The sequence below is a fragment of the Octodon degus genome, unplaced genomic scaffold (assembly GCF_000260255.1).
Source record: "Octodon degus isolate 3935 unplaced genomic scaffold, OctDeg1.0 scaffold00008, whole genome shotgun sequence".
NCBI classification, from domain to species: Eukaryota; Metazoa; Chordata; class Mammalia; order Rodentia; family Octodontidae; genus Octodon; species Octodon degus.
Window position 1 is genome coordinate 6315869 of NW_004524584.1, and position 18443 is coordinate 6334311.

The 18443-nt window shown below is 44.5% G+C and overlaps 1 protein-coding gene across 2 annotated transcripts in view; it reads right to left on the reverse strand.

Annotated features, from left to right (window-relative positions):
- The window catches only part of Ephb1 (EPH receptor B1), a 436689-nt gene that overhangs the window by 104862 nt on the left and 313384 nt on the right, over positions 1 to 18443 (reverse strand). For both annotated transcript variants that reach the window (XM_004625001.1, XM_004625002.1), the window contains exon 5: positions 12238 to 12573. In XM_004625001.1, the coding sequence (XP_004625058.1) occupies positions 12238 to 12573 (336 nt within the window). The remainder of the gene's footprint in view (positions 1 to 12237; positions 12574 to 18443) is intronic.

The following is an 18443-nucleotide window of genomic DNA, read 5'->3' on the forward strand; positions in this document are numbered from 1 at the left end:
GGGGGCCTTCTTTACTGGGATGAACCCCTGATCCTAGTAGCTTTCAAAATGTGATTCCAGATCAGCATCACCTGAGAACTGGTAAAAACTGCAGGACTGTGAGACTCACCCCAGCCTTACTGGAACAGTACTGGGGCTGGGCTGGGAACTTGTTTATCTAGCCCTTCACATGAGTCTGAGGCACTTTTAGGTTGGGGAACTGCTAATCTAGAAATCAGAAGTGTTAAGCTTCAAGAGGTCAGCCGAGGTCCTTCAGTTTTCTGTCAACTCTTACAATTTACAGATTAGAGTGCTGAGCGAAAGAAAAGAAAAGCAGCATCCCTAAATCCCAAGGTGGCCAATGGAGAGCCAGAAATAGCCCAGCCTCCTCTCCAAGACCAACACATATTCTTTCTCCTACCCTCTACTCTCAGGTACTCAGCAGGTTTGAAACCCCTCGAGATTACCCTGTATGGATATGGAAGACAAGGAGGTTGCCACGCTTGTAAAGGGGCAAAGTCTTCAGGATCCCTTAAGGGCTCAGAGAGTTCTAAGTCTCCATTACACATTCCCACCCAAGAGAAGAGTGTGCAGAACCCTTTATCAGGAGAACAAAGCAAGGAGGTCAGTGATCCCTCTAGATATCTCTGCCTTCCGTGTCCCTATAGGCTGGCCTTGCCCCAGAGGTCTTCTTCCCTGCTGGGAAAACCAGAAAGTGCTCCAGGAAATAGACATTGTGGACATGACAGAAAACCTGAGCCTAAGGCCATAGGAGGCTGTGAAGGTGTGTGTTGGTGGGAGTGGTACTCATCAGGAGGTGCATGTCCTGGGCAGGTGGGCCTCGGTGCTCTGATGGCACCTGTTATGGCTTTTGTCTAGGTGTCTCCCCCAAAACCTCATGCAGTCATGGGGCAGCTTCTAGAGTTTGTGATTACTTCATGATACAAGGCTGGGATTATGGGTGTGAGTGTTTCACCTGCCCTGGGGAGGGAGCATGAATACAGTATAAGGAAGTGAGAGAGGTCTGCTAGCTGCTGAAGCTGCTGCTCCTTCCTTTTTGCCTCTTGCTCTTTGTTGTTGTCTGCTGCTACAAACAACTGCCCTCTGCCATGTGCCATTCTGCCTTGGAACCAGATGAGTGTGGACAGAAACCTCCACTAACTGTGAGCTAAATAAACTTTTCCTTCCTTTATTTTGGGTACCAGGTATTTTGTCCCAGCAACGAGAGAAAAGTAACTGAGGCATCAACTGAAGACTAGACCATCAGGATGAAAACATCACCTGGGCACATGGCCCTGCCAGCCTCTCCTACTGTGAAATAAGAATGATGGTATTTATGGTCTGTTCAATATTCAATCATGGCAAGTAGTTCACTGGAAACATCAGGGCTGGGGGATTCACAGGAGAGAGAAAAAGACACCCCACAGTGAGCTGTGTCCCTGAATTTCCTTCAGCTCTCACCCACATACATCCAACAGAGCCCATTGAAGCTGGAGGACCCATCATCACCACCCTGAAACTGGTACCAGTTTCATGCTTAGTACACCTCAAGGTAAAGACGTGGGCTGTGTACTCCCTGCTCCCCATCTTGTCTTTCACACTGTTCCTCACTGTCTCTTGCACCTTCTGCAGAGCCCTCTGGCTGAACCACCCCTTTCTAAGTCTTGGTGTCACTGTGTCCTCCCTCCCATTGTCCCTCCTTCATTAGTTGAAGACTTGGGCTTCTGTCTGGCTTCCTCTCTACCTTGAGTCTTGCCCTCCTGGGGATGATTTCAGGTCCATTCGCATAATGCTATGGTGATTAAGTAAGTTCACTCTGTCAACCTGATTGGTCTGGGAGTCACAGGAAGAGTAAACCATCTTCTGGATGTGTCAGGGTGGGTCATGGAGCTGTGACCTTGGGTACTATATAGGTCATTGGCCTCTTCCCCACCAGCACTATTCCTCTGCTCTGCTTCTTGGCCACCATTAACTAGGCATCTTCACTTCACCATGTCCCTCTGTCATGATACTTCTGCCTGGGAGCCAGTGAGCCAGGGGCTGACTCCTCTGAAACCATGTGTCAAGTTAATCCTCTTCTCCTCGAAGTGGTGGGTGCCTTGTGCTGTGTCTGAAGGGAGGGAATGCTAACTAATACAATTGCCTTCTCTATTCCTTCATGTCCACAACTCTTCCATGCCCACTCTCACGACATATTTGAATTTTGAAATCTCTCCATTTTTAGAACCACAAATGTGAGTATTCTGTTTCTTCATGGCAACCTCAGATGAGCCCACTACAATTTTTGTTAGCCTCATGTGGCTCTGGTGGACTTCGTTTCCATTCAACACATCAGACCCCTTTTCATTTATATCCCTCATTATCCAGGTTAGATTATCTCTTTTCCATATCATAATTCACAATACTCATACTTAAGGACAGGGGTTACCTTTGTCTCTCTATACTATACAACTGTCAAAATCCAACTAAAGATGCATCCACAATCTATTCCCTATAGATCTGATTACCAGAAGGCACATACTTCTGAGAAAGTTGCATAAGTTGGCTTTTGTAAACATATGATCATCAACTTCAAATGAGCTTTCTATAGCTCCTAGAAACCTTAAATTCCTCTGGTTAGTTTTACTACCCATTTTCTCAGTGGCACTGTCAGACTTTGTTTATTCCCCTCAAACTTGCAACCCTAATAGTTTTCTCTTCACTTTTAACATCCAAATTTCATAGAGAAAACAGAAAACCAAATATCTAACTGCACACAGTAATTTGAATGCATACTCAAAATCTTCATGAGTTGCTATATGCAGAACCAATCCCATCATCTCCAGGTGGCATCTCTGAAGACTTCTAGAAGCCTCTGGGGCAGCTTCAAGGGACTTGCAAACCATTCTGTTTCTCTATCTTTACTTTCCTTGTTGTGAATGTCAGTTGCTTATAAGACCCCTCTAGGAAAGCTACTCATTAGACCAGATTGTCAGCCACTCCCCAGAGGACATGCAGCCCTGTGAGTACAATTTCCAATGCTCCTTCTGGAAGTGCCAGGCTTACCACAGTCCCTGAGAGCTCTGTTCCCCTGCTTAGCTGTGGCACCTCCTCACAGCACTTCAAAGTTGCCCATCTGTGTTTCAAACATCACAACATCCCTTGTGCAGAGCCATCTTTCTTGCTTCTCCATCCTTTGTCCCTGGACACTCACTCTCAGCCAGGTCACAGATGGGGAAACAAACACAAGGCTGACCTTGCTGAACCCCTGCATCCCCTCAGCCCCCTGCACATCTACCTCCTCAGAAGTTTCCCTGTTGACATGCAACTCATTCCTGAAGACAAATGCCCCAGCTCATTGGTTTATGAGGCAGATCTAGCCTGTGGAGGTTACCTAAGGCCAGCAGGCCATGGCAGCAAAAGATGCAGCAGTAAGGTGCAAAGAGGGAAAGAAATGCTCTTACAGCCCAGGATTCAATTAGCTAAAGTCCTACAGTTTGGCTTTTAAAAGGAAACTGATCCCAAAATCTGAGGGACTGACAGAATCTCCCTTGTACTAGAAAATATTTGCGGTCCAGTGTTGCCTTTATTTACCAAGAACATTTAATGTGCCTTTTTCCTCTCATCTTTCATATCTGCTCAGAAAAGATGTCAATTTTCTGAAATTAAACACTTAGCTTGATTACTGTTTTGTTAATTGCTGCATTCAAAAGCCCCTGGTGCTCCTGCCTGTTTAACATGGATAGTGCTGTGAAAATGATAGGCATGGAGCTGGTGTGCAGGTGGACAGAAAACAGCACTGAAGTGCTGCTCCCGCTACCCAAGCAGCGTGCTTGCCCAAGCAGCTGCCTGCCGGTGGGAAGGCAGGCCAGGTCACAGCAGAGGGGCCACCAAAGGGCCACGTGTCAGGGGGAACAGAGCTCTCGGGAAGCCCCAGGTCTCATCAGTGCTTGGGAGAGCACAATCTGGAACCATATTTAAAAATGCCTGCTGGAGAGACCATAGAGAGGGCTGAAGCTGGGGCCATTTGCTGAGATTAATTTCAGGAAGACTGAGGAATTCATTCACGCAGTTATATAACAATTTATTAGCTCCTGAACAATTTGTTGAATGATTTCCATGTTTCAGGAAAACAGCTAGACACTGAGGTGCAATGGCTAATAAGATAGATAAAAGATATGCTCTTCTGGATGTTCTAATTGGCTCACAAAGCTGACTTACTATGGGGGTGTGGTGTAGGTAGACATCAGGATCTCTCTTCCCTCCTGCCTTTCTGCTGAAGCCACAAGCAAATAACAACTACTTCACCATCCAACTAGTGTTTCCACGGTAACTGATGGTATAACAACCTATGTGGACTTCGCGTTAAGTAAGGAGGGCCCCACAGTTGCCAGTGGTCCCACTGTCATCCCACAAGCCACACACTTGGACAGATGGAGCAAAATGAGCCCGTAAGTCCTCAGGTCCTGGACCCACTCTAGTCATCCCAGCAGCAATGCAGGGTGGGCTGTGGGCACCTGCTCTTGAGCTTTTAGCACCGTCAGCCACTGCTCGGGACACACACAGGAGGATTCCCAGGGCCAATCACTGCATGTCCTAGCAGCAGAAGCTCATACTGGCCCATGAGTGCATGCAACGAACAATAAATTGTGTCACCCAACGCTGTCACTGTGGAGCAATGACCACCAGGTGCTAAAAGGCTCCACAGCAACTGCACATGGTCACCTTCTAAGTTCTGGAATGTGGAAGCTGGCCCCGGAGCAGGGAATGGCACCAAGAGCCCAGCCCGGATTCCTCCAGCCACCTCACCGCAGAGCCCTCCATGCACTCTTCAGAGGCTCTGGTCCTCTGATCTCAGACTCAGTGGGTGCTGTAGCCTAGAACGTGAGCTCCACAAATGTGTAGATTTCTATTCGTTTTGTTTGCTGCTATGTCTCTGGCATCTGTGCCCAAACCCAGGTCTCAGAAGACACAGAAGGTGTCCATAAACACAATATGCATTTGTTGAGTAGGTAAATATATGGGTTTCCCTGAGAAGCAGGAACCTCTGAGTCAGCACTTGGAAAGCTGTCATGAAGATTTCAGTGAGTGAATGAATGAATACATTCCAAAAGTTGAAGCGTGCAAACACAGAAGTTGACCTTCTTTGCATATATTTAGTGTGGTTTCTGTTCCTCTGAGATCAGCATACTAAGCATCTTTCCCTCCTTGTTCCTTCTAGGAGCTGTCTGATCACAATATGCCACCTGTGGGCCACCCTACATACTCTGATCATCACAGTCCAACCAAACAGTTGTATAAAGATGCTTTTCTGGGAGCTAGGACATGTGAAAATATGGCCCAAGGCTTTCTGTGCCTAGCACTGTGCCACTCCATTGTCCTGAAGCTGGTGACATGTGAGGAAGCTGGGTTCTCCTTGGAGCTCTGTGGCAGAAAGCACCAAGGGGGTCAAGGGCGGAAACCACAACCTTGGTTGTGGCAGGGCAGCCACTTGCTGGTGGCCTTGTCTCCACAAACCACACACTGCTTTTTTGTGCAAATGGCCAGGGACTTTCTGAAGCCACATGGAGTTTCCTTCCCAATACCAGAGTTTAGAAAACAATAAAATAACCTTCCTAGAATTACGGATGAGAAGAAAGCAATGAAATGAAATTGAATTCAGAATAGTGAAAATTTCATTTACTTAAGTTTTTAAAGATTTTTAAAATTCACTTTAATGAAAGTTTTCTTGAAATTCATTCCAGTCTTTTTCAAATTCTGACTCAATCTTTTCTCTACTCTGAAGCAAATCTGCACGCTAATTTCCAATGAGACCAGCCTTTAAAAATGAACTGGTTCCAGCATATGGGATCTTCACACTCTACATTTTTACAGGCAGCATGTAATATTGTTTTAATATTTAATTTTGAGATTTACATAATATCTTTCCACCAAAGAGCTCAATATATTGCAATATCATAAATTCCTTTTCATATTCAAAGATTATTCTTTATGCATGCAAATACTATATTTAACCAAGGAATAATGCAAATTAGGTGATGAATTCAGAGGAATTGATGGTCTAGGTAATTCTTTCGTAGGAAAAGTAGTGTTTCTGAGTGACTGTAATTGTCTCAGAACTTCAAAAATACCTTACAAATGGACAAACTGAGGGGCTCAAGACTATTAACAGAGCAGTGCAGAAGTTTTTAAACAGTGCTAAGTAATGGATTGCATCTGTGTTGTGGGCATAATGAGTAGCACGTTACATGCGCAGCAGGCTGTACATGGACTGTGTGCAACATAAATGTCTGATATAAATCCTGCTGATGGAATCATGTGAGTTAAAGGAAAAATTCTGTTTCTCTAACACACGATGAAAAGAGACAGAAGAGCTCCTTGGGGCCACTGGGTCATCTTGAGCCAGGTATGCTGGTCCAGAGCTGTAGTCCCATCCTCATCCTTAGTTCATTACAATGCAAACAGTGCCACTCTCCTCTCCTGTGCCTGCTCCTCTCAGCAGAGAATGGGAAATGAGTATCTGCTACACTTCTGATATGGATAATATCAGTCCCAAACAAAGACTGAGAAGCCATGGAAGGAAAGAACTTAGGGAGCAAAAGTTCAGCAAATTGCTCTGTGGATCAGGACATATTCTCAGAAACGATGCTAATCTCCCAGTCCACAGATTGGTGGTTTCCACAGCTGTCTCATTTGCTTATGACGAACAGTACTAGAAAGCATGTACTCTGTTTTACATTTTGTAGGAAAGAGATGGATGGCTCCTGGCAGATAAATGAATTTGCAGGAGTCATATGAGAAACAGATAGGGAAACCAAGTCCACGACACCGGCCCCCACAACTGCCTGTCTGCCACCATGAGCTCCAGAGGTAAAGAAAATACGATAGGGTAGAAGGAGATTGAAAGAACAACCTGCTCATTGTTAAGGCTTCAGTCAATCAGATTAGCCCTCAGAATTACAAGTTGTAAACTACAGCAACAGGCCAAATCCAGAATTGGATTTGTTTGGCTCCCAAATGGTTTAAAATTTTCTAATCAGTTGTAAACATTTTAAATCTGGATTTTCAGCTTATAAATTCAGGCAGTAATGAGCATAGTGATATTTGTTGGAGCCAAGCAGTGGCTGAACCTGTGCTCTTTAGTTCCCTGCAGCCCCTACTGCCTGGCCTTGTTTTACCCTCTCCATTATTGGCCTGGCCTCAGAGACCTTTGAGTTTATTCTCTTGGGCTTAGATAGTTCCAAATCACATATGTGCTGGTCTGCTTCACCTCCACCCTTGAACACACGCCAAGAATTTCTCTGAGGTCTTCTTCCCCAGCTTTGGTATCCTGAGTCTCACTAGCAGGAAAGAGAAGTGAAGTTTGTCATTCACTTAATTCTCTGTGATACCCAGATGATCCAACATGGGGTCTGAATGTGGGGCTGGCTGCCGGAGAGTGACTGCTGGAGCTAGTGGTGAAAACGATGTCTCTGCAGATCACTTGGCCACTGGAACAGAGAGTTCCACCTGATTTGGTCTATTTTAAACTCCTGGCATCTGTATTCAGAGCGAGGATGTATCCCTGAAGACCTCACATAAATCTGAGTTTGCATAATTCATGACCAACCCTGACCAAAGATGATGGACATTTTTTTTTGACAGTTAAAAATGGTTCAGCTATGTGGCAATAGCTTAGAGAGAGCTTATAACATACACAGCCCACTATAATACGGTTTTTGATTGGTCTGAGTATAAAATGGCCACAAACTTGAGTGAGAAGCCCAGAAACATCATTTGCTGACTTTGAGATGCTGTGAAAATTTTCTTAGCTCTCTAACTCCAGTTTCCTCGTCTGCCCCACTACATCTCTGTGTGGGATTTGCTAGACCTTGGTGCGTTAATGTCTTAGAAATGTAAACTCTTTGCTGCTGCCTGTGGACTAGGCAAAATCCAGTTCTTCTTTTATGCTTCTAACCTTTATTTTATTTTAGAGACATGGTTTTGCTGTGTAATTCAGACTGGCCTTAAACTTGCTATGTAGTTCAGACTGGTCTTTTCATATTTCTTATTTATTATTATTTTTTATTTTTAATATTTTTTTTCAGAACTGAGGATTGAACTCAGACCCTTGTGCCACTGGGAAGTGCTTATTCTACTGAGCCATCTCCTGGGCCCCTATTTTTAATAATTTTTTTTGAGAAAGAAGTAGCAATGAGACAGTTTCAAAACAGGTTAGTAGGACAGTTACAATAATTAATACATCGTGTATTGTTGTCTTTGTAGTAGCTATTCATAGTACAAGATGCAGACATGATATCTTATCTAAACACTATCAGTTCAAAACTTCCTTCTCATTGAACTAAGAGAAAGTAGCTGTATATCTATTTATGTACCTACAATATATGAATGGCAATGGAATACACATCTCTGACAAGAGTAAACAAAAAGGGGGAGATAAATGAAGGACCATTTCATATATATATATATATATATATATATATACATATATATATATATGATAACACAAAATTCAATTCTGTTACTCTCTGAGTGGTGTAATGTTTTTGAGAGCTATGACCATATAGAGGATCAGTGCTGTGGCACAAGATGGAGATTTCTGAATCTCAAGATTCAATAGATCCTTTAGGCTTCCCTCAGTCAAGTTCCTCTCTGAATGAAGAACTGTGCTCTCGGTGTCCAGTAACTCATCAAATGATTACAGAATCTCTAAAAATTATTCTTTGCTCATAACTCTTGGAGTTCAGAAAAGTCTGTTATCAGGGACTATGAAAGGCAGATCGAAGAAGGAGCATCCACTTTTAGAACAGGATGTAGGAAGGAAGCATCAAGAGAGGTAGTAACTGAGCCAGGCATGGTGGAACATGCTTGCAATCCCAGTACTCAGAAGGCTGAGGTGCTAGGATTGCTGAGAGTTTTAAGCCAGCCTGGACCACACCGTGAGCTGAAGGCCAACCTGAACTATGTAGTGATACCTTGCCTCCAAAAGGAAAGAAAGAAAGAATATCCTGCTGATGCAACTCTAATCTTTGGTTCTCCATTTGGTCTAGATTCTCCAAATCCCTTTAAACTTTTGCTTCTTTATCTCAAAAGTGGAGGTTGAGAGTGCTCATTACTGAGTAGTTACAAAGATTAGTATCCACATATTGCAAAATTCTTTGCAGACACCAAAGCAGCACACACAAGGTGTCAACCATAGTAATCATTGCTCATCTGCTCTTCAACCAGGACCGATTCAATGCTCCCCACTGCCAGGCCATGAGGCCAGGGGAGGAAGGCTTACCTGGACCTCACCTGGAGTGGACAGTGGACAAACTCAAGGGTCCTTGGAAGACATTACACAAGTCATGGCCTGTAGGTAACATCTGTGTAGGCCATATACCTTAATGAATGTGAGACATCCGATTCTCATGACACCTAGCATTTATCTCTTCTATCTCTGGTAAAAGGTATAACTTATATTATGTTTCTAGATTTTTCTTTAGCATTACAGGCTCAAATGTTTATTTTGATGACTTCTGCCTTTAAAAACATATATCTATTGGCTAAAGACAATTTGAATTTATGAATCTGCATTCACCAGCCCAGTATGATATCACTATGCTCCTCTGAACACTGTAGCACAATGATTAGGAACTACTAGACAACTTAGTATTTCTTTTATAATGACTATGCACGACCAAAAAACAATTGCCTCCATCTCTCACTGATTGTAAATTTTCTGACACCAAAATTCCAGAATTACTGAAGAGGTATCATAGGTTAAAAAATGATAATGAAGGCTGGGACTACAAAATTAGGGAAGGTTAAAAATAAAAGGGCTTACTAGAACAAAAAGCAAGAGAAGTGGGTTTGTGGAGGAACAAATAGATGAGGATAAAAACAGATATTTTGAATGCTGATAGTGCGGAGCCCCTCACAAAAGCCCTGGTCCCTCTTCTCCATTGCAGCCTGGGAAGGTGCAGATGGAAAGACAAGCAGATGGGCAGGTTCAGGAATAGCAGAGTAAGAGAGATGAGGGGAAGAAATAAAAGCAAACTGATATAAGTGGCAGGTTTATTCGCACATGCTTAGAGAGAGAGGGAAAAGACAGCCAAGCCCGGCGTAACATGACAGCCTGGCAGGATTGTTATTCCCAGAAGCTGGGACACTAAAATATTTCAGCCAGTTTTCTGCCTTAAATTCTCTAAGGGAAATACTGCTAACAAAGGTTGCCCACGTCACATGTTCAGCATGATGCAGACATTACCATTCCCTTTGCTTTGAGGAACACAGACTGTCACAACCTTTGTCTCCAGGACGCTGGAGCTGCGGTCACCAGCTGGAGAATTCTACACTTCCATCCTTATTTTCTCACTACACATGTATGCATGCCAACACGTGACCATGCACACACATACAAACACACCATGTGAAAACACACACACACACACACACACACACACACAGAGCAATAACTCAGCCATCTGGACAGCCATGCTCTCCCACAACACCTTTTTTTCTTCTCAATTCTCACAGCTTCAACCTAAGAATCATCTGCCATCAAAGATGCCTGGAATTAAAAGAGGCCGAACTTGCTTTGCATGGGGAGGTAAAGAGAAGAAAAGGTTGGAGTACGAAAGAAGAGTTCAAGAAGGGGGAGATCCACAGAGGGAGTGAGAGGGTTGGCTCCTGTTAGTCCACAAGTCACCCGTATTTCTAAAATTTGTGGATTAAGAAAAATCTAAAATTCCAAATAAGGTCATGGTCCACTGCCTATGACCCCCATTGTCCACAGATGTGATGTTTACTTCGTTCTTCAAGCCTACACAATCACACAGGGGAGAGACTGCTCTTTTCTACCTCCCTTGGTACTTGCTGTAGATTTGCACAATGCATAGAATATATAACCTGGCAGACCTGTGCTCTGTGTCAGTGTTCTGTAAATTCCTCAGTTAATGAGTTTCATGGGAGGAACTCTGACGAAAGTGGCTCAAGTACCACTACATCTCTCACAGTATCTAATCCATGGCATGGCATGCAATGGATGCTAAATCACTGTCTCTTAATAATGAATGAGTAAATAAATGAGTGAGTTAGTGCATAATGTACTAGCTAAATGGATATAAAAAGAAATGGATTGCTGTAAGAGGTGTGAAAGGTAATAAATAGAAAAGATCTGGAAAATAAGACATAGAGAAATAAAAGGAAAAAAGTATGTTCTGAGCTATCACAGGGATATACAGGCTATGGAGAGTGACCTGTCTAGGGCCTCTAGGACACCACAGCATCCATCCGAACAAGCTAGAAACAAGACTATACTCTTGAATGAAGGAGGATTAATTGAAAAATAGCCCACTATTTTATTTTAAATTAATATTCACCTTGATAGCATGATTTCTGTTGTTGATTTTTCCTATCCTCAAGGTCTTTCAGTGCTTCTACTCACTTCATTCATCTGTCTACGCCAATCTATCCATCCATCTGCCCATCATCTACCCACAAATTTATTCACTCATTTACTCACCTACCTTTTTGTCTGTCAATCCCTTTATCTACCTTTTTTAAAAGAAATTTTTAATTTGATTTGAATCTTTTATTTGTTTGTTTATTTGATATAGAGTCTCACTATGCAGCTTGGATTCATAGTGATCCTCCTGTCTCAGCCTCCTCAGAGTTGGGATTACAGGCATGCACCACCACACCTGGTTTCAATGACTGGAACAGCATGCCTGGAGTTCTGGGGCCAGCACAGCCTGTGGTACCGGGGATCAAACCTGAGTCCTTGAGCTTGATAGGCAGGTACTTAGACTGCTGAGCTATCTCCTCAGGCCTCTATCCAGCTTTCTAAAAGTATTTAGTGAGTCCCATCTAAAGCAGTTAAAGTCCTATTCTACCTTATATTTATATCCTTGCATTTATTCTGGTTACTTATCATCTCCTAGGCTCCCATTCACTCTATGCCAGGCATGGTGACACATGCTTGTGATTCTAGCATTAGGAGGCTGAAGCAGGAGGATTGCAAGCTTGAGGCCAACCTGGGCTACATAGCAAGTTCAAGGTCAACCTAGGTCATCTAGTGAGACTTTCTCTCAAGTAAATAAACAAGCAAATCAACTGGCATTAAAGGTAAAACACTACAGCCACTTCCTCCATGGCCACAAATGCCCATCAGTGATGATAGGAGGCCTGAAGTTAGCCTTGCAGGATGGGTGTGTTTGCATCTCTATCCCAGCAGAGAAAAGGAGATAAGCAGCTTCCATGGAGACAGAGTAGGAGCACAGACCTCTGCAGACTTACCAGCTTGGTTTGTGGTGATGTTGACAGAGACATGCTGGGGAGGGAAGGGGCTCTTGCTAGACACTCCATTGATAGCCTGGATGTCAAAGGTATAGGGGGTGTGAGCCCATAGGCTGCTGATGGAGACACGGCACTCAGTCAGGCCCAGCTGTTTGGGCACAAACTCCACGTTGTCGTCACAGCGGGAGCAGCTCCGGCGGTCCGACCTGCACTTTTTGCAGATAATGTTGTAGGTCACATCATCCCGCCCACCAGTTTCCCTTGGTGGATGCCACTCCAGAATGATGGACGTCTCATTGACAATAGAGATGACATTGCGGGGACCTGATGGGACACCTGCAGGGAGACAAAGAAGGGTACCTTGAGGCTGGGCTGAAGCTTTCCACCCAGAACCTCTCTGGTCTGCCAATAGACCCACCCCATCCCACACACTCACCCCCTTCTTCCCCAGCCCCAGATCTCCATGCCCCAATCAATTCTGTGCAAACAAGTGGTAGACAGAGATGACAATCTGTCCCCAAGTCCCATTGAAGTTTTATTTCTTTATATCACATGTGCTGCGAGAGATGAGTTCAGGGACGTGCGTGCCAGTCTCATTGTCAGGAGCAAGCCACATTTTCCAGCCAAAATAAGGGCTAACAAAATGTGCACATACTGGACACTTATTGAGTGCTTTCTCTTTTCTTAATTGAAGTGGAGCTCAACAATAGAGGGACATGAGTGACCCTTCCAAAGCCCCAGTAGATCTTGGAATCTGTGTGGCATATACATGGCAGCAAAGAGTCTTCCACTAGAACAGGTTGCTGGGGTCCTGGGATAGATATTCATATTGCATCAGTTCTGGTATGCAAAGACAAGGCACATTACTTCTGTAGAAGGTCATACAGCCACCAGTTTTGACCCCATGACATAAGAAGGGCACAGGAGCGTGTTCAGCATGCACTACTGGTGCTTGACATGATTACCTCATTTATTTCCCCAAGAAACTATCAGAAAGATACAAAAATTATCTCAACCAAGTATGAAAACTATGGCTTACAGAGGAGACTGGCTATAGATCATGGGGCATATAAGATCTAAAGCCACGGTGGAGGCCCAGACCTGCCTGACTCAAAGCACATAGTCTCAACCACAGTCTAGATTTGACTGGACTCTGTCTCTTGTAGACCAATTAAGCTCCCTGGACTCAAGGCTCTTCTCTCAGATCTGCTGATTTATGCCTGCTTCCACTTCAACAGAAGTAGAAATGCCTACATGCAAAATTCCAGGCAGCCTGGTACTCTGAATACAAAATGTTGGGGAATTAACTGTTACTGGGCTGGGCATTTTGAGATTAAGTTGGAGAACTTTCTGCTTAAGCACTGAAGAGATCATAGCCTCAGGCTTTCAAACCTGAGCCTCGCATATCCTCAATGTCTAGGATGGAAATGAATCTCACCCAGAAGCCCCCCTTCTGAACGCTGGGTTCACTGGCGCAGCCGCTTGGATAGTAATGCATTCAGAATTCACACACGTGACTGTCGCCAGCTGAACGAAGACATGTGTAAAGTGGTTCATGTTGGAGACAGGAATCAAATGCCAGCACACAAAATGAGGGAATAACAACAAGGTCGAGGGGCACCAGGGAAAGATTCTGTGTTGAATCAGTCAACAGCAAGCAGCTAGAGCAGAAAGCAAATATTAAATCGGATTCTATTAAAATGTGAAAGAAAATCAGTACTGTACTATATAAAGCCCATTAGGCCCAAGCAAAGGCACAGCACTGTTGCTTGCTTGTGACAAGGCAGAATTTATGGAGTATTTTCACTGAAGTCTTGCAAACAGTCCTTAAGAATCCCCCACCCCCCACCCAAGAACAAACAACCATCTCTCTTTGATTCAGCCCACAACTTGTAGCAGGAGAACAGTCAGTACTGTTGCAGTGGGCTCTTCCTGGACCAGGTCAAACTTGCCTCACACAATTCATTGTCATCCGTGTAGGTCAGTGTCTGTCTTGGACACATCTGTTTGGTTCAGATTGAAGACACCATGAATAGGAGTTTGCATGACCAACAACATGGTGACTTGCTGCCATGCTTTTAGAACAAATAGCCTAGCCACACCCACAGACCATTGTTTCTCACCCTCAAATAAGTATTTGCAGTGAGCACTTGCTCTAGGTAGTGTCATTAAAAACCATTATCCTGTTGCATCTTCAGCCCACCCTCAGGCTGCCTTTTGGAAAGCATCATCGGGAGCAGGGCAGAGAGAGTTACAGGCTTTCTCTTCCTTCCAGCCTTTGGAGACCTTTCTCTTTTAATAATCCCCTCTCTCCTTGGAGTTGCAGCCTCATCCTCTCCCCGACTGTAGCTTCTTAATGTAAACTTGCACAGTTTACCACTTGCAAGCCCAAAGACCATCATGTTCCTTCTTTACTCTTCAGCCAAGCTCTTCCAATTAAATCTCTCCTCACTGTCTCCTCTCTCAGCCAGCTGTAGCCCAGCTACTTCCCTGCTCTTCCACCAGGACCACTTTCCCCTTCAGACTTCTACCCCAACTCAGTCCTCACATTCCTTGACACCCCATGTAGTCACCAGCCAGTGACATCTGTGTTCCCTGCCTCAGAGACCAGCACCACAACCTGTGCACTCCATCTCCATTTCTTCAGATATTTCCTTTCCTCTATATTCCCTCAGCCTCTGAACTCCAGACCTCATCAATGTTCCTGTCCAAATGCCACAGACTCATAATTTTTATCAAGTATCTTTTCTGCATCTCTCTAATCTACTTCTGTCAAAGTGTGAGCACTAAAACACATGGATTCACAGCATTCCTCTGCTAAAAGTCCTTCACTTTCCAACTACCTGAAGCACTCATCCTCTTTCTGTGTCCCTCAAGTCCCCTGTGGCTGGGCTGCTGTTGATCTCATCTCAGCCTCATGATCACCCCTCCCCCACCCATAGTATGGCTAACAGGAAAGTTCCTGAAATTTCTTGAATGCCCTAAACTCTCTTCCTATCCCTGGGCCTCTGCACAGTGTCCTTCCCTGCATCTGAAGTTCTTTGAACTCCTTTTTTTTGCCTAAAAAACTCCTGCTCACCCTTAGACATACGGCATCTATTCTACTAGCAATTTTCCCTGATGTCAAGGAGACATGTACTCCCTTTCTGGTCTTCTTTAAACCCATATCCAGAGGCCTAACTCAAAATCTATCATTGCATTATGAGGTTTTTCCCCTCTGTGTCCTCCTGGTTGGCAGGAGCAGCTTCTGGCTTGTCTCTGTGATTCCAAGCCCAAGCAGCAGTTCACTGCCACAAGCTCTATCAACCTAGTTTCCCGCTTTTGTTCAGTGCACATGGCGAAAGGTTCCTTGTGTGTACTCCGCACCAGCATGAGACAAGATGCCTGCTGTGGGTACATGGGGAGGCCTCAGAGAGGCCTCAGAGTAGTGACTTCAGGGAAAACCCACTGCTTGGGAACATGAGTGGAAGAAGCTTGGTGAAAGCTGGAGATGTAGCTCAGTGGCACAGAGCCTGCATGGCATGTGCAAGGCCCTGAGTTTGATACCCAGTACACACACACACACACACACGCACACACACGTATAGTAAAGCTGCAGCAAATAAAGAGCTGGTTTGGCATGTCCCACCCTGTACCTCATCTGTAGCTTCTGGGTGTACCCACCATGGTCACCATGGTCAGTGCTACTCTATGCCTGTTCTTTTGCTCCCAGCTGCTCAGGAAGAAAAGCAACAGATTTTCCAGGAGAATGTTTTCCCAGGTTTATTCAGAAACAGCTTTTATGTGAAGCAGTCACTCACTAGGCCTTTCCCATTCCTGTGTGCTTTTCAGAGTGAACGTGTCTGTGTGACACAAAGTGGGATAGGATGCAGGATGCTGTGGTGGGTGAGTCCAGAGGAGGATTAATTTCATTCTCTCCCTCCGAGAAGCAGGAGCAGTCATTAAGAGCCTTTCCCACAGAGTGGATTCAGGGAACCAGGAGAGGCCAGCGTGAGTGTCCTCCCTCACTCACCTCCTCATGGGCCAGGCTGCACCCTGCTCATCTTGCAGAGTGGGTGCCACCCACTTTTGTGGAGGTGACCTGAGTCTGGGCCCCAGCAGTGACTACAATCCCACTTATTGCCAGGTGTTCATTCACTGATTCAGCAAATGCGCCCTGCACTCTTCCAGGCACTTTGGAGACAGTGAAAAATCTACTGGCAAATTTTCATTCTCATGGAGTTTATGTTTCTCTCTAGTGAGAGAACACAGACAGGATGGAAGGAAACAGAGAGGTAAGTGAGGTCATTTCAGCTAAGAATATGTACTGTGAAATAAAACAGACCCAGAGCTCAAATGGCCTCCTCAGGATGCCAAGCCCTGTTCCTTATTTCCACAAGGTCTGATCTGGTTCTAGCTGGCTAGAGACTTATTTCTGGGTGGTTAAAACAATACCAGCCCCGGTTCTCTGTGCTCTGGAACTCATATTAGATGGGCACTCTCTTGAAGGCAGGTTGCCCACCACTTAATCTGAATGAAGAGCTTGACCAAAGCAAATTGCCTTCATGCATAAGCTCCGTAGAGGAAAGCACTAGTGCTACCTTCTCCTTATCTAGGCAGCGGCTTCTGGGTTTGGGTTATACTTTGCAGGGAATATTCATCCAGAATGTGTCCCCTCAGCAATATCCCCAAGAAGCAGAGAGAAGAGGTAGAAGAAAATCTGCCACCTCTATTACAAAAAGCTCTCAGGGACTGCCACAGCAGGGCTCAGCTCCATGGCCTCCTTATCTAAGCTCCCTGCTCTTGTGTCTGCTTCTTCATTTTTTCTTAATTACACATAGACAAGCTTTTTGAAGCTCCCTGATCTGTTGCCACGGTTACTACTGATGAACACATCCTGTTAAAAAGACTAGGGAAATTTCATCCTTTTAAAGGATGGAAAAAGTGTTGAGCTGTGATTTTTCTATTTGGATGAGGAGGGGGCATGGTGGTCCTCAGTCATGGAGATGGGCTTCCAGTGTCTTTCAAGATGTGCCTGAGAGCTTGGTTCAGCCCATGTGGAGTCCGCTTATCACTAGGACTTAAAAGAATTTTTAAAAAAAAATATCTTTCAAGAGCCATAGGATCAGACATAGTGTTGTCATCTTGAGATAGAATCTTCCTGCTTTTTAATGTGGTTTGGGCCAGATAAATTTCTTTAAAGAATGAAGACAGAGGATGAGTGACTGAGCGAAGGTGAGTTTATTTGCAGGCATTAAGATGGAAATAAGAGCATTCTTGAACAATCAAAGGGAAGATCTGCTGAAGAGAGGTAAGCACCCTAAAGCCAATTTCTTCCTCAGGATTATTAATTGGACCGTATTCTTGTTCTCAGGATTTCAAAATAAGTTCCAGCTTGGTGTCAGGTGTCAGGTGGGCAGCTAAGCGAATTGCTGCACCCAGGTCTGCATCCTTGGACCCTCCCTGCTGTGGGAGGTGGGGAAGACGATAGCTGTGGTTGGACAGGATCTGTGCTCTGCTGCAGCAGGCCAGTGACGGGTCCCTCCCCATTCTGTGTGTGACTCCTGGGGGAATCTGTTGAGAACATCTAAAATGTTGCCAGAGAAGTCAGCATGTGTTTAAAGCCATGCATGGTTTTTCAAACTGAGTAGTTTAACTGTCTCTTGAGGTGAAGGAAACCTCTACATTTTTACAGCAACCAAGTTGGCCAACCTTGAAAAAGTCAACTTCTCAGACTGAAATCCCTCATCCAAAAATGGTACTTCTAAAAATTTAATGAGATAATAGGCCCATAGCTGTGGCTGGTACACAAAATAATTAAGTAACATCAGCTGCTATTATTAATTCTATTAGCATTGCTATTATTGAATCACCTAGAGTTCTGGCCCACTCATCTAATTAAGACTGACCTAATCCACCTCCTCTTTCCATGAGCACAGACCTTGCATCTAAAGCTCTGTTGAGCAGTGTAAAAACCGTGAAGATATAGAAGTTATGTTGATATGCAAGAAACCATTCATTTGGAGTTTTGAAGTTGTGAACATATATAGCTAAGATCAAAATGGATGATACAGACACAAAATGTTGCAGAGGTTTGGGGTAAGGCAAGACTCATGCATGTTAATGTATTCAGGGATGATGTACAGGAATCTTGTCCTCAACACTGGAACTGTGCTTGAGGTGAAACATTCTGCCCTAGTTTATAGTCTTCAGGCTGCTAAGCCCCA